This window comes from Equus caballus, chromosome 11 (assembly GCF_041296265.1).
Source record: "Equus caballus isolate H_3958 breed thoroughbred chromosome 11, TB-T2T, whole genome shotgun sequence".
Taxonomy (NCBI): domain Eukaryota; kingdom Metazoa; phylum Chordata; class Mammalia; order Perissodactyla; family Equidae; genus Equus; species Equus caballus.
The window spans coordinates 51,801,853-51,827,541 of NC_091694.1; the positions used below are offsets into that span (position 1 = coordinate 51,801,853).

A 25,689-nucleotide genomic window follows, 5' to 3' on the forward strand; every position below is an offset into this window, starting at 1 on the left:
GGGATTTGCAGTGGTCAGATCTGGGTTCAAGCCATGTTCCACCATCTAATAGTTGTGACCCTGGGCAACTAAATTAATCTTTCTGAGCCTCAGTTTCCCCTGCTGTAAATTGAGCATTGGTGGTGTTTTGAGAATTACGAGCGTTACCATATGCAGGTGTTAGGCCCAGAGAGGGCAGGCACTGTTCAACCAGTGTTTCCTTTCCCTCAGGCTGACATTTCGGGTGTCCACAAGCTGGTTCCAATCCACGTCTCCAACCTTATTTTCCATCACTCCTCATACAAAATCCCTATGCAAACTTATGTCTCACCCCGGCCATGCCCTCGCTCCCCTGCTAGGAATAATCTCTTAGGTTATCTGAATCAGTTTTAACACAGAGGTTGAGAGGATGGGCTCAAACAGGACTGGTTTTGAATTTCCACCTTTCTGAACCTTGCTTGGTTCACCTAACAAGTGAGTTGATGCTCTGACTTTAATGAGATAAGCTTTGTCAAGTTCTTAGCACAAACACCCAGGATGCTTGCCAGTCTGGGTGTAGGAGCCCAGATTAGTCACTGAGTGCTGACTGCTGAGTTGAAAAGGTGACACAGAAAACTACCAACATCGGTGTTTTCCAGACTATCCTCCAGGGAATACTAGTTCTGCAAGACAGGGGTTGGTGTTACCTAGAAGGAGGTTGTGATACCAGATGTATAAGGGGAACGACAGGTCCAACAGGGCCACACAAGTTTGTTGACTAAATGGCTTTCCAGAGTTTTTAATTACAATGTATATTGTAAGTTTCTAAGAGGTGACGATAATTTACATCATTTTCCAAATTGGTTAGCCACAGAATGCTTTTTTAATGTACCCCACCCCACCCCACCAGGATTAAGTGTTCTACAGACTCACTCGGGAAATAATGGCTTAAGGAAGACTGGGCATAAAGGTTAATGGCTCATTCAATATTTACTTTCCTCTTAGCTGGAACCAAGATATGTTAGAACTCACTATCTCTGATAGCCGTAAGGCTGAGAGCTAAGAATTTCATTGACATTTGATTTTATGAAGCTTACCTGACTTACTGGCTAATTAATAGAGTAGAAGTCACTACTTCAAGTCTAATCTTCAGGACCGGTCCTTCCTTCCGTTTGCTGGCCTGCTTCCGTCTCCAAGAGGGTTTCTTCTGAATGTTCCAGCACTCACCCATCACACCTGCCCCAGATTTCCTGAAATACTCACTGTTTGAACTTGTCACTTGACATTTCTTGTTCTGTTTGTTTCCACGTTTTCGGTTAGACCTTCTGGCTAGCTTTTGTTTCTGGTTCATGGGAGACAGCCTCTAAATCCTCAGAATTTTCTGAATTATGAGTGTCTTTGCTATTCATGGTGGGTTTCCCAGACCACACGTGTGTTTATGCTAATGAGGTGATTCAGGATGGGGGCTGGCTGGGCCAGAAAGACCAACCACTAAGTTAGAAGTTTGGGGCTTTGCGCCACGTGCTATCAGCCTGACGTCTGGGGAGGAGAAGGGGACTGAAGAGTGAGTCACAGGCCAGTGAGCCAATGAATCATACCTACATAATGAAGCCCCAGTAAAAAACACGGACACTGAAGCTTGGCGTGTCTCCCAGGTTGGCTTCACATATTGTCACACATCAATGTGCTGAGAGTGTGATGCGTGCTGACTCCACCGGGAGAGGAGGCGACACTTCACGTTTGTGGCCCTCCAGGACCTTGCCCTGTACATCTCTTGGCTGGTTCTGATTCGTATCCTTCGGCGCTAATAACACTGTAGTCATCAGTACAGCACTTCCCTGAGTTCTGCGAATCATTCTAGTGAATTATTGAACCTGAGGGGGGAGTAGGAACCTCCAAATTTGTAGCCAGTTGGTTAGAAGTGAGGGTGGCCTTGGGGGTCCGAAGTGAGGGGCTCTGAGTTGAGGGCAGTCAAGTGACCTTAATCCAGAGAATTTAGCCTAACTCTGGGTAGTTGGTGTCAGAAGTCATTGTGAAAGAAGTGGGACATAAAAGGGTACACACTATAGTCTTTAAAAATGCAAACTACTATATAGCTGCGGAAAGCAGGTCAGTGGCTGTCTGGGACCAGGGTTGGGCGGGGGGGGAGCAGAGATTACAAAGGGGCAGAAGAAAATTTGGGGGGTGATGGATATGTTCACCATCTTGATTGTGGTAATGGTTTCATAGGTGTATGTAATATATGTGTCAAAGCTTATCAAATTGTACCATTTAAACATGTGCAGTTTATTGTATGTCAATAATACTTCAATAAAGCTAATTACATTCTTAGAAAGTTCAGTGCAGTCCTCGCCTGACATGACCCTGTCCAGGACCTTCCATGGTTCACCCAGTCTGCAGAATCCAGGCCTTCAGTAATGTGGTCCTAAGCTATCTCTCCAGCCTTGCTTTTCAGCACTGTCCTACACAAATCCTTTGCTCCAGCCAAACTATATTTCTCGCTATTCTCCAAGTAGACTCCACGTTTCTCCCATTTCTGTAATTTTGCTCATGCTCTTCCCTTTGCCTAGAATGCCCTTCCCCGAGTTACCACCCTCTCTCTACCTGTTAGGTCTAGCTATCCTTCAAGCTTAGCTCAAATGTAATCTCTCTGAGACCTTCCCTGAGTTCTCGAGTCAGAAATGACCTGTCCCTTTCCTAAACTCCGGAAATGCTTTTCGTGTGGCATTTTTCACAGTGTCCCATGATTCCTTATGTGTGTATGTCTGTTTGTAAGTCCATGTCCCACGTGGACTATTAACTTCTTGAGGGTAGGGGCTGTGCATCTTATTCATCCTTGTATTCCTCATGACAAGCAGCATAATCCCTTACAAATAGAGGAGACTCAAATATTAACTAAATAGCCAAAACACAAACTCAGCATCCTGCCCATAAAACCTTTTAGATCCTTAAACCATTACATCGTGTGGTCCCCTCCGCTTGCTTCCACCTCTGCCTCCTCCTCCTCCTCCTCCTGCTCCTCGTTCTTCCTCTTCTTCAGGCCAAACCACAGGGACTAACTTAACTCTGTTTTAAGTTTTAACTAACAAAACTCTTCCTTTTGTTTATGTTGGGGGACACACACTTGTTTGTATTTTGGTATTATTTTGTATGCTCTGTCTACATAGTAAGTACTATTGACTATCTAGTAAATTTCAAGTGATAGCCTCCTTAATACTTAATATTTATTTTTTCCCCTCTTTTGTCCAATCTTTTAGCCATAGAGCGTAGTGATCAAAGTCTCAGGCTCCAGTGTCACTGGGCTGGATCTGAATCCCAACTCTGCCACCTACTGGCTGTGTGACCTCAGGCAATTTGCTCAGCTGTCAGGTTTGCCATCTGTAAGGTGGATGGGGTGGTCATGACTACATCCTAAGATTGCTATGAGGGTTAAGTGAGCTGGTCATGCAAAGTGTTTAGAACACTGCCTGGCATGTGGTAGCCACTCAATAGCTGTTTTCACCGTGTGCCAGAAGCATTCGGCAAAGATGTTGTGAGATGGGTAGGGCTGGAAAGGGTAACCAAGCGGACTAGTGCCCTATTAGCCCTATCGGAATCTCTTGGAGATTCTATTAAAAATACCGATTTCTGGGGGCTCACTCGGTGGCGTAGTGGTTAAGTTCGTGAGATCTGCTTCGGCAGCTCAGGGTTTGTGGGTTCAGATCCCAGGCGCAGAACTGGCACCACCTGTCAAGCCACACTGTGGCAGCATCCCACATAAAGTAGAGGAAGATTGACACAGATGTCAGCTCAGGGCCAATCTTCCTCACAAAACAAACAAACAAAAAAATGATTTCTGGGCCCCACCTGAGAGATTCTGATGGAACCTAGGAAGCTGTATTTTTGGGTATGCTCTCCAGGTGACTCGGATGGCCAGGCAGGTTTGGGAACTGCTGGCACAGCAGAAAATGCACGAAATTTGGGGTAAGGAGATCAGGGCTCTGGTGACGTTTCTGCCAGGGATCCAGTGAATGACTTTTCCAAGACTCTGTTTTCTCACTTGTAAAATGCAGTCAACAAATCAGACATATTCATAGGGTTGTTGTGGGGTCCAATGGCTAAGGTCATTTCTGTGGGGGAGCTGGCTCACTGTGCAGAAAGGAACACAGCCTTTGGAATCACACTGGCTGGATGTACATTCCACTTCTGATACTGTGCTGGACATTGCTAGGTGATGATCCAGCTTCCAGCCCCCTCTTCTTCCTAACAGACCCCTGATTTTGCTTGGGGTCTAAGTGTGCCCAGTGCAAAATATTCGACCCCCCAGACTCCTTTGCAGTTCAGGGTGGCCATGTGATGTGGTTCACTCAGAAGTCTGCTGAGGATTTCCTGGAAAGCTTTTGTTTTCCTGATATAGGCACTTATTCTTGTTTCTCCTTTTCCCCTCTTCTTCCTGCCTGGAACATGGCTGAGAGGCCTGGAGGTGCAGCAGCCACCTTGTTATTATGAGTGGACAAATATGGGAAGCAGGCCAACAAGCTGAGGATGATGGGGCAAAGAGATGAAAACATTTAGGTTCCCAGTGGCATCACTGAGCAGGTGTAACAGCTCTGGAGTGCCTACCCCTAGACTTCTTACATGAGACAAACGAATCTCTAATTATTTAAGGCAGAGGTATTTTTGTTGGTTATTTGTAACCCAAAGCTTCTCAGGGAGAATTAAAAAAGACTAAAGTTCCTAGAACCATGTCGGATCCAGTGGACATGCACGTGTGTGTTTCCTTCCTCCAGCTCTGAGACATCTTCTGCATTTGTAAAATGAGATACCCTTTAAATCCACTATCCTATACTTACCTGACTATAAAGTAGAAGAATTGGGCTCTGGGAGCTGGGCTCTGGAATAAAGGGCCCTTCCCAGGGGCAAAGGGAGGGTTCCAGAAGGCACCCCAGCAAGTGGCTAGGCACAGGTACAGGGTGGACTATCTATAGCATCCTAACCCTATGGGACTGCTCATCCTAATCAAGGCAGATGCAAAAAGTCTGCATGTCTGCTTGCTAGGTGGAGCATGCAAAGTGGGAGGGAGTCCAAAGGGCACGAAATTGCCCTTGCTCTGGCGTAAATATGGAAGAGGAGCCTAAAGATCCTTTCCCTGGCGACACACACAGTGGGGAGTAAGAATGAAAACCTACTAACCTCTGCCTCCTCTCCCCGCAACACAGATAACATTTCCCATAATTTTCTCTTGTTGGAAACTTAAGTCCCAGGTTGTGAGTGTGGGCCTGTGCAGCAGTGGGGGGACAGAAGAGTTTCGGTTTTCACTACCATCTTACCAGCCCACAGCACGGCTTTTATAGATCAGGCTCATGCCCCTAGGACCCATGGGAATGGACATGACTCATTGAAGCCAGCTGCCCCCTCCAGCGGCTGAATCCTGCCAGTCCCCACTGCCTTGCCGGCACTGCCACTCCAGCCAGGGCTGAAATCAACAGCACCAGAGTCAGTACAAGGAAAGCTATTGCAAACCTCATACACCAAAATATAGTGAAGACATAGGGAACGTTTTGTTGTTTTTTGGCAAATGTATTCTTCCTCCATTATTTAAAAAGGATTGAAGAGCAAAAAGTTAAGTCTCCTCTTACTATAAAAGTAAAGAAAATCATGCAATGAGATGATCCTGTGGGGCTTTGGCACAGACATGCTTTCTCTCTCCCGAGGCGCCTTGCAGCCCCAGGCAGGCCTCGAGAACTTCGTCCTCAGCGGGCTGAGCTCTGTCCAGTCCTTTGGCTCCTTCCCAGATCAGTGCATCTTGAGTTCCTCTCAGCCTTTCCAGTCTGAGTGTTCCTCCCTCATGGCCTTCACAAGCCAGTCCCGTTCAGTCTCCTGCTCAGAGTCACTCGTGTCACTCGCCTCCACGGCCAGCAGCTTCGAGTAGTTGATTTTCCGCTCTTGGGGCAGTCTCGGCTGGATGGACAGGAACAAGGCCAGCCAGAGCAGCAGGACCACGCAGCAGGCCTGGTAGAGCACAGCCAGGCTGAAGCGCATCACCACGAAGCCCCCCACAAAGCTGCCCAGGCTGGCCCCACCCCCATAAAAGTGGCCTCGGAACATGGCACTCAGAGGTCTCTCTGTTCTGGGAGTGGCCAGGTCCTCTACTGAGGCCCTGACTGCCCACCACAGAGCCCCGTTGCTGATGACACTCAAGACCTGAGCCGGGAGGACGGACCACCAGCTCCAGAGGAAAGAGTAGTAAAGCAGCTGCCCCGCGAGGCAGCCCAGCCCCAGCCCCACCGTGCCCACCCTGGACAGTTTCCGTAGCAACGCAGCTTCGAACGGATGAAGTAGAATTTCCCCCAGCCAGCCCAAGGCGACTGAGAGCCCCATGACCAGCTCACTGCTACCAAGGTCTTCCATGTGCCAGAACAGAAAGTTCTGCACCGTGCTGGTGGCGGCTCCTATCAGAAAGACAGTGAAGGCTAGGAGAACGAGCCGGGGGTCGCCCCCTACCAGAGACAGTGCTTTGACAGTTTTGTAGTCGGGCTCCTGCTGCCTGCAGACAGGGATGGGAAAGGCAGTGCTCACCAGTAAAGCCAGGATGCTGACCAGCGAGTAGCCGTAGAAGTGCACCACACCCTGGGCGCCATTTGTCATCAGGAGGCAGTCCAGCTGCCCCACCAAGGCTGTGATGCCACACACGCCTGCTGACATGCCCAGCAGCTTCCAGATCCACAGGCTTCTGTAACGGTCAGTGGCGTCCACAAAATCCAGGTATTCATAAAGGCTGTCGTCCGCCACCTGCTCCAGAGGGGCTGTCAGCAGCTCCCAGAACACCATGGACCCCAAGGAGAGGATGAAAGTCCACTGCAACCCTTGCAAGGAGAGGTCAAGGGCCCTGGCGTTCCCCTTGGCTGCCGACAAGTTGGCTGGACTTCCTAGCGCTGTGCTCCCAGCAAGCAAAGGGAGGGCAGCACTGACCGCCTTAAAAGAACCTTCCCAGGCAGTACTGTTCGCCCCTGACGTGACAGGATGGAGGAGAACTCCGGATGTGATCCTGGCTCCATCAACGGGGCCCACAGAGTAGCCAGGAAGATGACTGAGAGGTTCTTGGACACTTTCTCCAGGTCCTTTTCCGAAGCCAGAGGCTCCCACGATCCTGGTAGTACTCCTCTTGGCTGGGAGGCTGGGCGCTCCCGCTGGGTGGTTTGAGGCTGGCTCTTGGGCCGAGGTGATGGTCACAGTTAACGCGACCCCCGTCGGTGGGACTGTGGTGGTCACGCTGTGGCTTCCATTACAGGAGCGGCGCATCAGATCTTTGTCCAACGGCGGCACCAGGACCATCAACAGGCTGGCTCCCGCCGAGCCAAGCAGCGAGCCTATCAGAAGTGCCCTCCGTCTCTGGTAGCTTTTGGCCAGGAAGGCACAGAAGGGAGCCCAGACGGCTGCGATCAGGTGCTTGGCTCCCATTAGGAGGCCCACCCAGGGCGCGGTCAAGCCCAGCTGCCTCAGGTAGAGGGTCAGGAATGGGGTCACGCAGCCATCCCGGACCCCACACACCAGGTGGAAGAGCCTGGCCAGCCCTAGCGCCCTGCTGACGTCCCACTGGGGGTTGGCGCTCATGGCTGCCTCGCTCCGTCAGACTCGGGCCGGCGGAGGGCGGGGCTGCGCGCGCGGCGGGCGCGGCGGCGACGGCGGCGCGGGAGGGCGCGGGGCCATGTCCCCGGAGGGAGGCTCCGGGCGAGGAGCGAGTGGGACCGCGCCTCCAGCCTCGGACAGCGCCGCGGTCACCGGCTCAACGGCCGCCCCGCCCCCTCGTCCCCACGTCCGGCCGCCGGCCCGGAAGTGGCCCCGCCCGGAAGACCGGCGCACCTGCGCGGCGCACCTGCCACGTCCCTCGACCTCCTCCGCCCGGGGGCGGGGCGCGCTCGCAGCCGCACCGGCCGATGCGCGCAGGTGCGCGAGGGCCGCGGCTGCCTGTGGCCCGCAGGGCGCGCTCCAAGCTAGGCGCCTGGGGCCCTGCCGCCCATGCACCTGAATTATATCCCTGAACTGCTTCAGGCTCGTAAAACACTTGGGGGATGGGAGGAGCGAGACTGGAATGCCTAACATCCGCCAGGCTCCCTCCCTCATCTTCTTAAGGTTCTTACTCAAATGCCCCCTGATCAAGGACCACCCCGTTAACCTCAGGGACCGTTCCTGTCCACCCTAACTGAAATAGCAAACCCTACCCCCTCCCCAGACTCACACACTCCCTACCCTGCTTTATTTTTCTCCACAGCACGCATCGCCATTTCTAGTTCGCCTGTTTATCTTGTTCATGGTCTGTCTCCATCAGGATCAAAGCGCCAGGAAGGCAGCTATTTTTGTCCCCAGGGCCTAGAACTGTTTCATCGGAGGCGAGCTGCCCCTGGAAGAGGCATGACTTTGGGTGACAGAGTTTTCTTCAGCGGAGACGATCCCAGAGAGGGTCCAACAGCTGAGCGCTGTCTTGCAGCCACACTCCAGCAGCCATCCCGGCAGCCGCCCCAGCCCGGTAACAGTACGTATATATTGGATGGTTTTAATCCACACCTAAGAGTGCTCAGCTGTCCCACTGAGAACACACACTGCCGAGGTGGTTAGCCAACCTTTAATCAAAAGCCACACTCCAGGGGCAGCGAATAGGAGCATATCGACAATCTTAGATCAACTCAAGTGGTTTCGTTGATTAGCCTGATAGGTACTGGTGAAATTTCACTCGTGAAATTAGTGGTGTCCAAGTCACATGGGTTGGTTATAATTCTTTTGGACACATTTCTTCCCTTGGTGAGCAGGGTATAAGGATCTAGAGATTCCAGTAGTCCAAAGCCTTTGGAATGGTGCCGTAGGCTTTACTCCAAGATGGTCCAGTGTCCAGGCACTGATTCAGTGAACTTCATTGCAAGGTTTGTTCACAGCACCTAATTTGGCTGGAGGTGGGGGGTGAGGGAGGCCACTTGCCAACACGTGTCTGAATGTTGATGAAAGTAATAATGAGTTTTCATATATTGAGGCATATGGGGAAGCCATTCTGGTTTAAATCTGACTCGGCCTACAACTTGTTTTTCCCAGGGCAGCCTGACTTATGGCCCACCGAACATGCATTGTACATCAGCTTCAAACATTTTCCCAAAGCAAAGAATGCCCTCTTGAAAGATAGGGGTGCATGTTTCCCTTACTCTGACGCCAGTCCCAGTACTTCTTTGAAGATAAGCTTCTCTTCCCAGAGAACCAAGGTCAAGGTGACCTGCTGTGTATATGCTAAACTGTGGCAAAACATCTTGTGACTTTGGGAGAAAAAAATTGTATTCCTGTTATGCTTGATGTATGTTCTTTGTTCTAAAACGGTATATAGCCATGCTGTGAACTATGCTTCTCCGGAGTGCTTTCTTCCCTGGGGGAGAGAACACTTCCGGGCTAGTTCTCACATTTGCTCATTAAATATGCCTCTTATCTACAGATTGGTTATTGACTATTTGTGTCAACAGTGTGGAGCAAAATTTGGTCTATGACTTCCTTTCTTTGTAAGCTGGTAGGGAGACTGTTGGGGGAGGAGGCCCGGGGCCCTCACCTAACCCTAACAACTGGTAAACTCTGCAAATGTTTACTTAAAGACTCTAGTAATTGTGAATGCCCACCTTGTTATGAATCAGTTTACATCACCCTGACAGCAGAAAAAAAAATCTAGCCACGTTCAGGTAAACTCACTCAAATTCAGTGATATCAGTCATTTCTGGTTTAAAACCACCTCAGCCGCATTGGGTTCTGCAGGGGGCGACTTCAGTGGAGGATTTCACATCCATCCACCCCTTAGTCTTCACCAGTCCAGGGCTGCTCTCCACTGAGGAGCAGGCACTCTGCCATGCTGGTGTCGGTTGAAGTGTCCATGGTCCACATCTGGGCTTCAGGTCCTGTGATCCCAAAGCACCACACACAGCTGCACGTCTTCCCTTTTCTGTGAGACCCCTTGGGCTTGTTTGCTTTCAACTACCTGAGAAAACCCTACCTGCTTCCCATGGCCCATGGGGGCACAGGGACTCTCTCTCAGGCTGACCTTGGGCCCATGTGCCTAGACGCCCTGAGCAGCCCCTCTTACGTCATTCCCCAGGCATCGAGAATGTGCTCTGGGACTTGCAGGCCAAAAGTGAAGTGTCTGCCTCTCTACTTGGGATCCCCAAGTGTAGAAGGGATTCTTCCCCCACCGCACCCCATCACCCAGGACCTGGCCCAGATGACAGGGCTGGACTCAAGTCCAAGCCTTTGTGTTCTCTCTGTTGCTTTCCCCCCACCCCACCCCCAGTCCTGGGAGTCAGGGAACTGGTTCTGTGACACTAATCTTCCCTGTTTTACATCTGGATATAAACTTTTGAACTCTAAAGCCAAGACTTTTGAAGGCTTTAATCTCTGGTCCTCTGAAACTGCCTTGCATTCCCACTTCTGTCTGGGGACAGTGCTGGTCGGGAGCCCTGAGTCACTGTGAATGAGGAGGGGAGTGGCAGGTGGACAGAACCCCCCAGTCAATACTTCACAAAATGCTTGTGTGGCCTGAGCGGATTCATTAGGTTCGATTAAGTACTGCCCCGATCTCTATTAAAACGCAAATATTGCTGGGTATTAGAGGAAAGCAGAAACACTTTAGTGTGTATTTATTGAACTTGACATTTTCCTCTCCACTGGGAGAGATGCCTGCCTGGGAGTGGGGAGGAGGGCCGTGGCCCGAGAGAGGGAAGGGGACAGATTCGGGAGGGAAGAGCTGTAGTCCCCTTTGCCTTCCTCCCACCTTCCCCCAGGCCACAGAGCCCTGGCCAAAACAGCAGCTCTCACGTTGGTTTAAGGGCTGGGTGGGGAGCTTGAGTGGGAGAAGACGGTAGAAGAGGTGGGAATTGAAAATCAACGAAGGAGTGGTCACTGGTGCAGGGAGCTGGCCTTTGTGTGTGCACAGCTCTGCCCGCCCAGCCAGCCTTGGGCTTCATGTGGGCCCTGCTGCATCCCCTGCCCACAGCCAGTCTCCCTGTGTTTCGGCCACTCACCGGCTCCTAGACATGGCCAGAAGCTGCCCATGGGAGCCGCGCCTTGCTCCGGTCATTGGGGGCAGGTGGGGTAGTGTATCTTCCTCTTGGGCCCGCCATGCTCAGACTCAGTGCTTCCTCTGCCCCTTTGGGCTCACTGGACGATGCCCGAGAACGTGTTGATGGGCATTAGAAGGGGCTTGGGCATGGCCCTGGTCCTTTCCATCTCCTTCTGCTGGTGCGAACTGAGCCACAGTGCCTTGGATTTCTGAGTCCCAGAACATGGCTCAGGGCAAGGAGCAACCTCGAATCTGTGGGTGGAGAGAGGTGAGCTCAGGAGGCCCAGGTCAGGGGTCAAATCTGCTCGGGTGTTTTAAAGGTAGCCCTTTATCCTTGGGCACAGAGGAGGAGGCCTTGCAGAGGGAAGAGGATGGGTCAGGACAAGAAAGAGCACTCTGGATCTGGGGCGAACACGGGAGAGGAGGCCGTGCCTGGCTGGGTCACTCTGTATGCCTGGCTTACCCGACCACATCTCCCCGGGGGGACCAGTAAGAGTTGCATGAACTGGGGCACAGCTGGCACACAGCTGGGTCAGCCTGTGTTGGAGGGGCCAGTGGCAGCACAGGGGACTGGATCAGGAGTGCTGTCGGCTGAATGTATGTGGAGGAATCTCAGGAAACTGTACTATCGGCTGCTGCCCAGGGCCAGCCATTCATTTGCTCTTCTTCCTGGATTCAACTGCTTAAAGGACCTAAGTCCCCACCCACTAGGAACACTGCCTGGCCTCAGGATCTGCCTCTGAGAAGGTGTCCTGGGCAAGAGGCAGCAGATGGTAGGGACTGGCTGCTGCTTAGCTTGCCCCATGGGACGTGGAGCCCTAGAGGTGGCAGGCCTGGCCTCACCTGACGACGTCCCTGAAAGTGCGCCGACTGTCCTTGTCTAGCAACAGCGTCAGCAGTCTCTGGTCCTGGCTCTGGATCCGGATGTTGGCGGTTCGGAAGGTGTTTGTCACCACCTGCAACAGAGACAGCTTGTGTGAGTGTTGCCTTCATGACAGATGGCCCTGCCAGCATCTCCTACCCTGGACTCTGGTGTATTTCTTCAGTCCAGCACACGGGGTCCCCAGCTCTCTTCCTGCAAGTGACTCTGAGCAGTGACAACTCTGCAGAAACTGCTTCTAGGCTGCCCTTGCCCTTGGGTCTCTCATTGTTTCTGCAGTTCATTTCCTAGTCTGTTGTCCTCAGTTCCGAACACCACCTGGAATGCTGTGGCTAGGCCTTGCCAGGTTATCAAGTTACCCGAGCGCCTCCTACATGACAGGCATGTTGTTATGTGTGCAATTTGGGGATATGTCAGGGGTTTTATAAGTCCTGACCCCAGTTCTCGGTGTTGAATTACATACACATTACATATTTCCCTGGGGCAGAGACAGAGGGCAGAGACAGAGGGTCTAGAAAGTGGCCACATACCCCCATGACTCAGACCAGGCATGTATCAGTTTGTACCATGGAATCGCCTGGGGGCCAGATACAGGTGGAGGGAATCCATCCTCTGCACAGAGAACCTGGGGCAATGTGTTCCTCCCCTCCCCACCCCAAAGCCCTGTGTGGCTTCTCTAGAAAGTTCCCAGGACCAAAGGAAAGCGGCCCCCAGGCAGCCCTCTGACCCCCCAACTGAGGGGGTCACTCCTGAGAGGCCCCCTCCCACTGGGCAGAGAATTGGGAACATTCCAGGTGGGGCCTTCCGAGGGCCTTTGCAGGCTGCTGGCCCATACCACACACTTTGGGTGATCCAGCACCCCAGAGCTCAAGTTTCTAGCGCCTTGGAGTCCATCTCATTCAAGTTTTCTCAACCCTGGCCGCTCATAGGAATCATCTTTCCAAAACATAACATCAGAGGTTCTGATTTAAGCGTCTGGAGTGGAGCCCAGGCAGGGGCGTTTCTAATAAGCTCCCTATTGTAGGCAGGCCTTCGAACCACTGAGCTCATTCACCTTGTCACTGTCTTAGAGCAGAGCCACAAGCAGCAGCCCAAACCGGGGGTCAAGCATTTCTGCTAAACTTTTGTGGAGGTGGGGTAGGCCAGCCAGAAGCCTGTGGGCAGAGTGTGCAAGAACCTCCTGGGAGGAGGGTCAGAGCCCGGACTCCAAGGCGGGACCGCTCCGGTGCTAATCCTGATGCTGCCACTTATTAGCTGTGTGCCCTTGGATGTGTTAATCTCTCTGTGCTTTCGTTTCTCATCTATTTAGAAAAAAATATGGTAATAATAGCAACTGCCTTGTAGGACTGTTGTGAGGATGAAAAGAGACAGTGTGTGTTACGTGCCTGGGACATGGTACATGCTGTATTAGTACTGGCAATTTACTATTATTATGATTATTAACTATAATTTCCCAAGAAGGAGCCAAGCATGAGTAATGGCCTCAGCTGTCAGAGGGGAAGGGGAACCCCATATGGATTCTTTCACTCCTCAGTCTGTCTCCTACACCAAGCCTCCTCCTACCATCACTCCACTCATAGACTCATGTGAGTCTGAACAGGTGGGTTGTGAGTAAAGACAGAAAGATTTACCAAGATCTCAGTAAGACAGAGGGGAACACAAGGGGAGAGGGGACATCGTGGTGGGCAGTTGTGGCCGGGGATGTGGGGACAGCCAGTGGAACCTAGTGGACACTGACCAGACAGCTAGCTGGATGATTGTGAGCATAGGATGTCATCTGTGACCTTCCAGAAATACCTGGAGAGACTGCAGTGAGGCTGGGGGTTGGGGAAAAGCCAGATGCCTTCAGTTTACGATGGTTAATGGGACCCCAGCTGGTAAGGGAAACTCGATGGTCCCATAGAGGGGGGATTGAAGGGGACCCACTGAAGGTTTCACAGGGGTAGGCATGGGACCCAGCTCCCTGACTCCCGACTTGATGCTCTTTCTCCTGCATCAGGCCACTCTAGGTGTCTCCCGGCAGGATCTGGGCCTCCACGGCCCTGCCTTCTAGATAACCAGAGGCAGTCTCGGGGCCTCATCCACCTGCCCACAGTGCAGGCAGATGCCTTTGTTTCCCCTTTGTGGACTGCACGCCTAGACACACTTGACCTGCCTGGTTTTGGCCTGTGAGGACCACGGGAGTCTTGGATTTCAGTCTAGAAATGCAGCTGCGGAGGCCAGTTGAAAGGGCCAGGTGCAGAATCTGCAAAGGGCCCCAGTCTCAGCTCATGAGGAGATGAGCAGAATGCTGCCAGTTATTCTCTGTTGCTGGCTTCCTGCCTTCCCCACCCCAAAGCCCGGTTCTACCATTCCTCACTGCTTTTCTATATCAAACTTCCAGTCCAGCCCAAGGAATATCATTGCTGCCCCTTAATCTCACCAATCCAGCCACAATGCCCGTGGCCTGCAGTCCTGCAAGCCTGGGCAACCTTCGCTCTAGCTCACCATGAACTCCCCCTGCACTCAGTGTTTATCATTTTATCCATTGGGACAGAACCTGCAGACAGACATGCCTGGGTTCGAAGAGGAAAGCACTGGAATTTCCCCCAGCAAGTCAGTGCAGGGGTAAAAGAGAAGCTGCTGGGGCAATAAGTTTAGATTTTCAAATAGCCCACAACCAGGCTGTTTAAAGAGGTCGTTAAAAACGGAAACCATTGTAAGGAACTGATTTCGAAAGAGGAAATATGTAAGGGTAAGTGGGTCCACCTTGCAGCTTAAAGCTTAAATAGAGAGCTGTCCTCTAGGAAGGCAGAGTTCAGCTCAGTACAGGCAATCTCTCGGCCGGTCAGACCCCTCCTGCAGTGGATAGGCTGCCTCAGAACAAGTGAGCTCCCATTCTGGGATGAGATCCTGTGGAGGCAGAGGTTGGAGTAGATGACTCAGCAAACATCTGGCGCGCTCCTGGTGTGGGCCAGACACCACGCTGAGTGCTGGGGAGAACACGAAGACTCAGACGAGGGCCTGAGCCCTGGGAGCTCACAGTCCGTTGACACACAGAGATCATGTCATTTATCATCTTGCAAATGCTTCCATGGCTGCGTCCCCAGGGCTCTATGGGAGCACAGAGGTGGGGCAGCTAGCTCTCCAGGGAGTGGGGACAGGGTGAGGTGGAGGATGCGGGGGGAGGCGAAGGGCATCAGAAGGGTCCCCTGGGAGAGATGACACCTGAGTTTCATCTTGAAGGAGAAATAGAAGTTACACAAAGAAGATGGGGAAGGGAAGGGAGGAATGTGGTTTCAGGCCAAGCAAAGCGCATGAGCAAAGGCCCGGAGGTGTGACTGCCGGAACACTTCCAAAGGCCACGGTGTAAGGGCCTGTAGGGGGCGGCTGGAGCTGCGGACAGAGAGGAAGAGGAGCCAAGTTGTGCAACACTGAAGAGTTTTTCTGCCCTTCTGCCATGGAGAATGGGAAGTGACAGAGGGGTCTGAAGCACAGAATGACATGTCCAAGTTCTGTTTTAGACAGATCATTCAGGGAGAGATGTGGAGGGTGGACTTAAGAGATGCGGAGGGTCTCCCCGACATCGGGGACACCAGCTGGGAGATTACTGTGTTTGTCCAGGAATAGGGCATGGATGATGGTCTGGACCAATGGTGACCAACTTGTCCTGATTTGCCTGGGACTTTCCTGGTTTTAGCACAGATGGTCCCACGTCCTGGAAAACCCTCAGTCCTGGGCAAACTGGGACATGTGGTCAACCTAACTGGACCAGAAGAACTTCGGAGGATGAAGAGGAAGGGAACAGTTTGAGAGTGTTTGAGAGAGAAAACCAGCAGCACCCGGGGCAGGGAGGAAGAGGAGGCATCTGAGATGATTCCCAGGTTTCTGGCAGAGGTGACTAGTTGATGACGGTACCATTACATGAGAGACAGGACATAGGGGAGGAAGGGATGAAATAAAAACAACCGCCAACACAAACAGATCTCTGACTTGGCCAAGCACTCTTCTAAGAGCTTTATATGTCGCAATCATTTAATCCTCACAACAACTGGATAAGGTAGGGACCCTTGTTATCCCCATTTACAGATAATGAGACTGAGGCACAGAGAGCCTGAGTGACTTGCCTGAAGTCACGTAGTTGGTAAATGGCAGAGCCAAGATCTGGACCCAGGCAGTCTGGCTCTAGAGAGCTCTTAACTATTAGAGAGCACTGGCTTTGGTTTTGAATATCTCGAGCCTGGGGTGTTGTGGGATATCCAGCTCATGCTAACTTAGTTGAATGCAGGAGTTAGAAACTCAGGGGTGAATGTCAGAGCAGGGCCTGTAGATTTGGGTGTCCTTAACAAATTAGACCAAGACTGTGTCCAGGGATTTGATAGTCCAGGGAATAGGAAAAGAAGTGGGCCGTGGATAGAAGATGAGAACAGTAGCTATTTAAGGAATTATTTTAGGAAAAAGAGTCCAGGGAAAGGAGCTGAGAGTAACAATCAGATCTGTAGGAGACGGACTATGAAAAAATGGTGACTCAGAATTCACAGATTCAGGGAGCTGAAAGACTCAGAGAACAGGGCTACCGCTCTAGTGGTGGAACTCATTCACAACTGATCAAGGGAAGAGAAAACTAGGGGAAACATCTATGGCAGGGTCGCAAGCCAGCTTTATTGGAGTATTAACATATAAATATAGCTTCAAATATAAATATTTTCAGCTCAAAGGGAACCACTGATAGAAAAAGATAACTTCCAAATCATCAGAGGAGGAAAAATAAGCAAGCAAAACCCGAGCAAAAGAAACAAAAAATAGTAAAAAGCATTAAAAAAATTAAAAAGCACAACGTAAGATGGCAGAGTAAGATCCAACAGCATATAACGTTAGTGTCAATGGCAGAGTGTCTGTTTTCTCATTCCTTTCCCCTTGTAATTTGCCTCAAAACAAGGAAGGGCATCCTTGAGGAAACTAGAAGACACCTAAAGCCCTAAACCACAATATTTGAACACAGAGAGAGGAAGATCAAACATGAGGATCAAAACTCTGGAAAGACTTCGGAACTGGAGGCTACAGATTCACAGACGGCGGGAGGAGATGGAGCCTGGCAAAGGGGAATTGACTGACAGGTGGTCCAAGGGGCAGTTGGATGCTTCGGGTTCCCTCTCTCACCCTCAGCAGCCAAGCAATGAGCCCTCCCCGCCACGGAGATCAGAAAAACTGAGCCAGAGAGACTGTGGACCTGGGGACGCCACAGCTGGAGCAGGACGGAGTGAGGTGCTGTAGTCCACACAGGTGGATGACATGAGAGTTTGCTCGCTGAATGGCGAGAGCTCTAAACCCCTCGCCCAGCCCAGCTCCAGAGTACAGACACCAGCAGTCCTACACCCGCTCCTGCCCCCCTCATGCCCCAAGGCAGGAGCCTGTAGAACCCTTTTCTGGAAAACGAGACTACCCTAGCAAAGAGACTTGCAGATACTGACATTTGGATTTGCCCCATGGAAAGGACCATGGCCTTCTGACTGCCTCCTGAGCAACCCGACATTGACTCAGCTTTTTAGCGCCCTGCTCTTAGATGCGAATGGAAGGCCAAGGATCAGCAGATATTTGGAGACAGCCTCTAACATTAAAAAAAAAAGGTGGGGGGGAGATCTAATCAAGTGAACAGAAAATAGGAATTCAGAGGAAATAGATGCACTGCAGGGAGCAGAAGAAAATTCCCAATAAACCATAATTAATATCTTCAGAGAGATAAAAGAAGATGCTGGATCAATGAAGCAAGAACAGAATGCTATTAAAAATGAATAACCAGGAAACAAGAAAGAATTCTTGAAGTTTAAACATTCAATAAATGAATTTGGAGGAAAATCCCAAAACTTGAAGAAAAGAAAGGGAAGGACAGCAGGAGAGAAAAGACTAGAAAGTTAGAATCTCACCCTTGGAGGCCTAACGCCTGACTGTCTGTAGTTCCAGAAAGAGACGGCAGAGAAATAAAGGGAAGGAAATCGTTTTTAAAGTTATATTAAAAAAAATCTCAGAACCAAAGGATTGCATTTCCAGGCTGAGAATATCCTTCAAAGGTCCAAAATAGTGAATGAAAAAGTCACTAAGGCATATTCTTGTGACTTTTGAGAGCCCTCTGTGAAATTAAGTACGTATATGACAAATAAGGGTCTCGTGTTCTCATCAAATAGGGACACCACGACATTAATATAGGATGAGAATATAGACAGGAAATACACAAACGAAGAAATAGAAGTTATCAATAAATACAATAAATTCTTCAACTTCATTAATTGGTAATGAAATGAATACAAATTGAAATAATGAAAACTTTGACAATCCAATTTGCAAAGATGAAACAATTAGTCAATGTGCTAATTGTGCAGCGAAACTGGCACTTAAACACCACGGTGAGAGTGGAATTTGGTATAGACTTTCTGGAGGGCAATTTGACAAAACATATCAAAAATCCTAAAATATGGATGCATTTGACTGAGTGATATCACTTCTAGGCACTTTTTTAAAAAGGCATAACCATGATTTTTGGCACATATTTATCCCTAGGTATGTTCCTCACAGTATTGCTTATAGTAGTGAAAAATGAGAACTTACTTAAATGTATTATAAGAAATCAATTAAATAATTACACGGGCATATGCAGCCGTCATTTATTAAATATTGAATGAAATATATTTTGTGACATATACAAGGTCCTGCCAAGGCATATTCACAATGCCTTAGTATGTTTTTGAGTGCAAACATCAAGTTACAGATCAGTATGTATGTAGCTATCAATTAGGTAAAAATATTTAGAAAAAAGGCTGCCTGAAAATGTTAACAGTTGGGGCCGGCCCCATGGCTGAGTGGTTTAGTTCGCGTGCTCTGGTTTGGCGGCCTAGGGTTCGGATCCTGGGCGCAGACATGGCACCGCTTGTTAGGCCATGTTGAGGCGGCGTCCTACATGCCACAACTAGAAGGACCCACAACTAAAATATACAACTATGTACTGGGGGGGATTTGGGGAGAAAAAAGCAGAAAAAAAAAATGAAGGTTAGCAACAGTTGTTAGTTCAGGTGCCAATCTTTAAAAAAAGAAAACAAAAAAGTTAACAGTCATCCTCTCTGGGTGATGGGATTGCTAGTGGATTTACTTCTTCATGCTTTTTTGTAATTCCCAAAATAAATAACTAAACTTTTGTTTATAGGTTAAAACATTATTTTTAAAAGGGTGGATAAAGAAACATAAGGACTAAAAAGTGACCTTTGGTCTTAGTGACATGGAGGTGACTTTGCCACAGTGGGGTGGGCTGTGATGGTAGTGGGTAGGACAGTCATTGGCTACGGACTGGAAACTCTTCTAGAAGGGTTTTCAAGAAGCTTGACTGAGAAGGGAAAGAAGGAGATACAGTGGTGGCTAGAGGGGTAGCTGGGTCACGGTGGAGATTTTTCTTTCTAGGATGGAAAGGACCTGAGCATGTTTATAGGCTAAGAAGAAGGAGCAGTAAGGAAAGGGAGGGCAAAGCTGGAGAAAAGAGAACTGACAACAGCTGCAGAAGAGCCCAGAGGAGATGGAAGCGAAGAGGGTTGAGCGATGCCCACGATCTGGTTGAGGTGGGAGGTCATAGGTTTGCTGTGGCTCTAACTACATGGATGTAGTATTTATTCCAGAAGGTCTCAGCAACCTGAGCATACAGACAGAGTAGGTGGCTTGATCTGAAGTGAGTGTCTGCCTGGTGGGTGGTATGGGGGAGTTGAGGGTGTCTGAGTACAGGGTTCAGGTGTAACATGGGACCCAAGGACCAGCTGAGAAGAGAAGTGAAGTCTGGAGAGGCCATCAGATAGGGAGAAAATGGCTGGGCCCTATGTCTGTATCAGTAAGGGAATCTAGATCAATAGTTACCAATAAGGGCAAAGGGAAAGGGCAGCAGTGGGGGCCATGAGGCTGAAAGAGCTGGTTTGATTTGGTCAAAGGCTGGGCTGTTGTTTAGGGGTCTGGCTGCTCTGTAGAGCAGGGGGATGACAACATGCATGCATTTTGTAGTTAGCTGGGTGTCTTAGGTCCTCAGACGGCCAGTAAGTAGAGGGCAGAGCTTACTTCATAGTGCCTTACTTATGCCAGTTGGTGCTCCATATTTCAAACAGATTGATTGGAAAGCAGATTCTTCTTCAATCACAAAGGCCCACTTCAATAGCAAAGGCTCCGAACGGCTCTGAAATCCCTTTCTCTGAACACCCTCCCCGCTGGGCTCCCAGCCACCTGCCTGTTTGAATATCCTCAGTTGCCGTTCTACCCAGTACTTACAGAGAAGGACCTTCCTGCCAAGTTGGAGGTCTTGACAACCTCTGTCACGCTGACGTTCAGGCATGTGTGGTCTGGAAGGGGAGCAGCAGTTGGGGGGCAGTGGGTGGGCCCTGAAACTGGGAGGAATGAGATGGGGGGTGGGTGGCTGTGAATGGACCTCCAGGGAAGTAGAGGAATTGGAGATTCTAGGTCCTAAGAAGACCTCCATGGACCCACCCAATTTTAATCCCTGCCCATGCCTGTTCAGCCCCCACTTCCTGACTCCACCTTGGTCCTAGCCAAGTTCCCTCCTGATCATCTACCTCCCTTCCCTGGTGAATCCACAAAGTTTTTGCATCCTCAGGCATAGCAGCCATCACCAATCTCAATCCCTTTCTTCACTTCCTTCTGAACCCCTTTTTCAATGGAAGAAAGTTATGTTGAAGTTCCCCACAGCTACTAGGCATGCTAAGAATGGAAGGAACACCTGGCCCAGGAGGTTACCCAGGAGGTTATCTATAGCAGAGGCACCAAGGAGGTGTAGGAGGGCGCTGGTCCGAACAGGTTGAGAGCGTTTTCTTGACTTTCATGATAGTGCATAATGTGTCAAGAATCATTATTGTGTGACTGCTACCAAGCTTTCTTGTTCTTGTCCTTCTCTCTCTGTCTGCTCTGCTTTCCCAGCTCCTCACCTTCAGTGTCACTGCCTGGAAGGGCCTTCAGGACCAGCCCAGTGGCCCGCAGGGAAACGGTGACCTCTTGGGCCCGGTGGCTGAGCAGGGCCTGGAAAGGAGGATGCAGGCACAGAGGGGGGTCCTCAGGACTACCCTGTCCCCATGCATCCTCACGTCAACAGTCTCGCTTCCATCCCTGCCCCAAGAGTCTTGTCTGTGTCATTAATGTCCAACAAGGGGCTAGGGGACAAAGGCTTAGAGCATTAGCCCCAGGGGGTATGTTTAGCCTTCTAGACCCAAAGGACGACATCTCCAATGCATCTGGTCAGCTAGTGACGAAGGTATTTTTGAGCTGAGGGACAGCCCCTTTGTTCCTTAAATCAGATCCCCTCTTCATCTACATGTAAGGCCACGCATAACCCTCCCATCCCTGCAAAACTCTCCAAAGGCTGGGAAACTGGGGGCAGTGTCAAGAAAAGGGCAGAAGTTTCCTCTGGCTTTGTCTGCTTCCCCCGCCGAATGTCCCTGACACCTGCTTCCAGCTGTACCTCCTGACCACGCCCATGCCCACTGACCTTCTGGTAGCAGATGGAGAGCTCAGCCCCTGGGCCCTCAGCCACGCCTTTCCTCCTGGGTGAAAAACCATCTGGGGGATGACGAGAATTGGTGAAGGTGGGAGGTGCCCATCGCTCCCCACCCGGCTTCCCTACCTCACTGAGCTGGTAGCTAAGCTGAGGAATTTTCACAGCATCTCTCCCTGGATGGAAAGGCAGCACCCCTGAGGTGAGCCTGGAGGGAGCCAAGGGCACCCTGGTACTCAGCAGAGATGGGATGGAGGGATCATTAGATGAGAAGTGGGAGGATGTCCTGGAAATGGGGCTTGAGGAAGCTGAGTCAGGGTGAGCTTTGCAAAAGGGGGAGCAGATGCTCACCTTTGGGGAGTTTGGAGTCTTGGATCTTCACCGTCAGTTCAGTGAGGAAAATGTCCTCTGGAGGGTCTTGGCTCAGGTCACCGAAGAAGATCTGGAGGGAGGGGAGGACAAAGGAGGTTTGGAGAAAGCTGACTGTCTGCCAGAGGCAGCTCCCCCTCTGAACACCTGAGCCCAAGGATGAAGATGGTTGGGGAGCGTCCAGAAGCAGGGCAGGGCTCCTCCCATCCCTTCTGCTAAGGCTAGATTCTGAGCTGCATCCATTGATTATCTGGGTCTGACTTTGTCCATTTCTACAGAAATATAATATATGTATAAACAGTAGAATAAACTATTATTGAAACCCAAACTGCCTGTAACTACTACTGTCTAAATGGGGAGGGCAGGAGCAGGGCACAAAATTCACATGGAGGGGTAAAAAAATCTCTTGTAGACACCGGTAGGGGAGGATGAAAGGGTGAGGGCCAGAGAGGAGAACTTGACAGTCCTCGACAGGCACAGAGAAGCCTGGGGCCGGGGGAGGGAAGGGCTAGGGAGAGCTGACTGCTCTCGTGAGATCCAGGGGAAATTTGGGGGGAGGAATGGCTCCCGAAGGAAGAGGGGCAGAGAAACGGGGAGAGGCAAGGTGTGGGCAGGGTGGGGCGAGAGAGAGGATGTCGGAACAACAGGGAAGAGTGGCCACAGGATTTTTGAAAACAGGGATGGAGAAAGAGAAAAGTGGCCTCAGAAAGCCGGGTGCTGGCCTGGCACTCACAGCGAGGCCTTTGTGTTCTCCTGTTGCCTGTGAACAGTTTCACAGACGCCAACACTGTTAGGCAAGGTCACTTGGTGACCGAGATGGGTCAAGACAGAAACCTGACCACGCCACAGTTACATCCAAACACAGGCAAAAATGCGAACACCGTGCAGGCCACACCCTCTACTCTTCTATCCCCGCAAATACGAGCAACTGATGCTCCTCAGAATCAAAGGATTACGGTGAGAGTACTGAGATGCCCAGTTGTAGAACGACTTCTACTTCCTGACAGCATCTGATCCAGAGCGAAGTCCTGCTTTTTGGAACCATCCCCCAAATCACCCAACATAAGCCCAAATCCTATAACAGGTTCTTTCTAACAGCCTCTTGCTGAGATGCCTCATGGCGCTCCATGGTGTGCGCTCCCCTCACTGCAGCAAGTCGGCAAACCCAGCTCTGTCCAGACACAGGTGTGCTCTGGGGCCTTTGGCCAAAGGGCACCGATGGATGACGAATCTTCGATTTCAAGTTATTTGCATTGCTGAGATGTTTACTCCCTTCACCAGCCTCAGAGGTTTTTTCCATTTGTTTGTTTTGTGTTGCTTTGGTTTGTATTTTGGAAATCAAGAAAAAGGCCTAAATCCCTCATTTAGGTCAAAACAGGGAAGGCGATAAAGAAAAGACCTATCACAGGTGCAGAGTGAAGAACAAGAATTCAGTGAGACAGGAGGCTGGAGGCGAGGCGCCGTGAGGAACAGGCCCCCAGGCACTCACAGAAATCTCAGGGGGACTGGGTCTCCCCTACAACGTGGACTGGGGAGTCAAGCAAATATTCGTTAGACTTTTACTAGCAGGGCGACCCCAAGTGAATTCCGGGATCACTTATCTATGTCCAAGTCTATATCACAGAGGTTTGCTGCGGGAATATGAGTGGTTGGGTCTCTGGGTGAACAGGGGCACAAAGGCACGAAGGAACAAGGGTTGGAGACCTGGGGGGGCTCGAGTCCCTTTTGTTGAGACCTTATTCTGCACTGGACCCTCTGGCAGGCACTTGACACACACGATCTCATTTATCCCTCACAGAAACCCTCGGAGGTGGGATCTCAGCCTCATCTTAGGGATCTGGAAACTGAGGCTTGGGGTGTTAAGTAACTTGCCAAGGGTCACAGGCAGCAAAGCTGGGGCTTTAATGCGAGTTCTCAAGGACTGGAATCCTTCGTGGGCTCACCTCCTGGCCCTCGTCTCCCCCATCTCTTTACTATATCTTTCTACTCATCTGAATTCTCACAAAAACCCTAAGGAAGGTGAAGATTACTATTCCCATTTTAAAGACAGGGAAAATTAATTGGAGAGAGAGAGGTGGAGCCCATGATCACGCAGCCAGCAAGCAAAGCCATGCACTTTTTATAATCCCACATTGCCTCTAACTCCACACGCACTCCTCCTGGCCGGTCCTTCAGTACCACGTCGACTGGTCCTCCGATTTACACACACACTACTTATTGTGTTAATAGCAGGAGATTCAAAGATGAACAAAGTACAGTCCCTTATCTCAAGGGACTCACAGTTTTGGCGGGGAGCGACACATGTCTGCAGGTATATGACACAGTGGTAGACGAGATGCCAGAGCTGTGCCCAGAGCATCATGAAGTCACAGAGGAGAAGCACCACTCTGGGTGGGAGGTGAGAGGACCAGAGGTGAGGCAGTTTTGCTGGAGGATGTGAGGAGGTGAGGTGGGGGAAAGGTGGGCGTTCCAGGTTAGGGCACAGCATGAGCCAAGGCTTGGAGGTGGCAGCATCAGGGCATGTGTGGAAAACGAAGACAGAATGAAGGGGCAAAGAAGCATCTCTGAACGTGACAGAGAAGGGAGGGAGGTCAGAAAGGTGAGAGGAGAACCAGGAGAGAGGGTCACAGAAGAGAAGGGCAGGTGGGCTTCACGAAGCGGGAGATGCATGCCTTGATTCTTGTAAGTGTGACACAGACCTAGATGTTTTACATTTAATTGTATACACAAAGGAAAAAAGTGTAGTGGTCCACTGTGTCCAATGCAGTAGGGGGCCCAGTAAGAAAGGACAGAAGGACATCCTTCAGGCCTGGCAATTTGGAGGTCACTGGCAAGAATGGTTTTAGAAGAGCCAGACCGCCACGGTTTGGGGATCAAGTGAGACATAAGGAATGGCCATGGTGAATCAGACGGTCTGACCCCACACCTCCGGCTCCGGGTGGACGCGTGACCCATCTCCTTGGTCACAGTGATGGGTATAGGGCTAAGCACTTGCCTTAGTCCTGGGACTTTTGCTGCAACTATTGGAAAAGGGAAGGCCTCTTTTCACTGGGGTTGCTAAGCTAGAAAAATGTGGACCTGGAACTGCTGGGGTGGTCTTGTCACCAAGATGAGAGACAAAGCGAGCGAGAGAGGGGCGGTGCTGACGACACTGTTTGAGCTCTCAAATCCAAATTTTCTGAAGCCACATCAACCCTGCACTTCTCAGCAATGTGACCCAACAGATTTTCTCCTTTTCTTGAACCAATTTTTAAGATTTCTGTTACTTGCAACAAAAGAGTCTTCCCCAATACAAAACTGGAACTCGGAGTGGAACTTTGTAAGTGAAGAGGACAAAATGAGGAAGTGACCGAGTCCAAGCGGGTGAGGGCAGTGAGGATCCGTCCACCTCTGGCTGGACATTTGGGAGTCCCCACTGTACAGCCGCGCTGCCCGCCATCCCTCAGGACTCAGACCATGTGCCTGCTGAGGCCGGGGCTTCAAGGAGCTACATAGAATAAAGCCAGGATGTAGGTGTGTGTTGGCCACTTCCTGTGGTCTGCAGTAAGGGTCACTAAGAAAGCGACAATGGTCAGTAGAAGCCAAATTGCCAGGCCCGAAGGATGTCCTTCTGTCCTTTCTTACTGGGCCCCCTACTGCACTGGACACAGTGGACCACTACACTTTTTTCCTTTGTGTATACAATTAAATGTAAAACATCTAGGTCTGTGTCACAATTACAAGAATCAAGGCATGCATCTCCCCCTTCGTGAAGCCCACCTGCCCTTCACTTCTGTGACCCTTTCTCCTGGTTCTCCTCTCACCTTTCTCAGAGCAGAGAGGGGAGAAAGCCTTCCAGGAGCCGTCCTTTCTGCCTGTATCAGCTGACAAGAGCTGGCTAATCTTGGGAACTAAAGGATTTAAGGAGCCGAGTTCCCT

At 50.6% G+C, this 25,689-nt stretch overlaps 2 protein-coding genes across 22 annotated transcripts in view; both read right to left on the reverse strand.

The window, feature by feature from the left end:
- Positions 1 to 5,496: 5,496 nt before the first annotated feature.
- Positions 5,497 to 7,834, reverse strand: MFSD6L (major facilitator superfamily domain containing 6 like). Its single transcript, XM_005597985.4, has one exon. The coding sequence runs from the start codon at positions 7,549 to 7,551 to the stop codon at positions 5,755 to 5,757; it is 1,797 nt and encodes a 598-aa protein (XP_005598042.3). The 5' UTR covers positions 7,552 to 7,834; the 3' UTR covers positions 5,497 to 5,754.
- Positions 7,835 to 10,563: 2,729 nt separating this feature from the next.
- PIK3R6 (phosphoinositide-3-kinase regulatory subunit 6) overlaps positions 10,564 to 25,689 on the reverse strand; it is a 53,300-nt gene continuing 38,174 nt past the window's right edge. For 16 of the 21 annotated variants that reach the window (XM_070228191.1, XM_023653480.2, XM_070228195.1 and 13 more), the window contains 6 exons: positions 21,754 to 21,844; positions 21,397 to 21,467; positions 20,840 to 20,930; positions 20,169 to 20,284; positions 11,861 to 11,973; positions 10,564 to 11,269 (listed from right to left, as the gene is read on the reverse strand). In XM_070228191.1, coding sequence (XP_070084292.1) covers positions 11,113 to 11,269; positions 11,861 to 11,973; positions 20,169 to 20,284; positions 20,840 to 20,930; positions 21,397 to 21,467; positions 21,754 to 21,844 — 639 coding nt within the window. In that variant the 3' untranslated portion in view covers positions 10,564 to 11,112. The remainder of the gene's footprint in view (positions 11,270 to 11,860; positions 11,974 to 20,168; positions 20,285 to 20,839; positions 20,931 to 21,396; positions 21,468 to 21,753; positions 21,845 to 25,689) is intronic. The other 5 variants (XM_023653488.2, XM_070228204.1, XM_070228200.1 and 2 more) reach the window with 2 other exon arrangements.

Coding starts and splice junctions, on each gene's coding strand:
- MFSD6L (XM_005597985.4), bottom strand. CDS start 7,551: ATGAGCGCCAACCCCCAGTGGGACGTCAGCAGGGCGCTAGGGCTGGCC.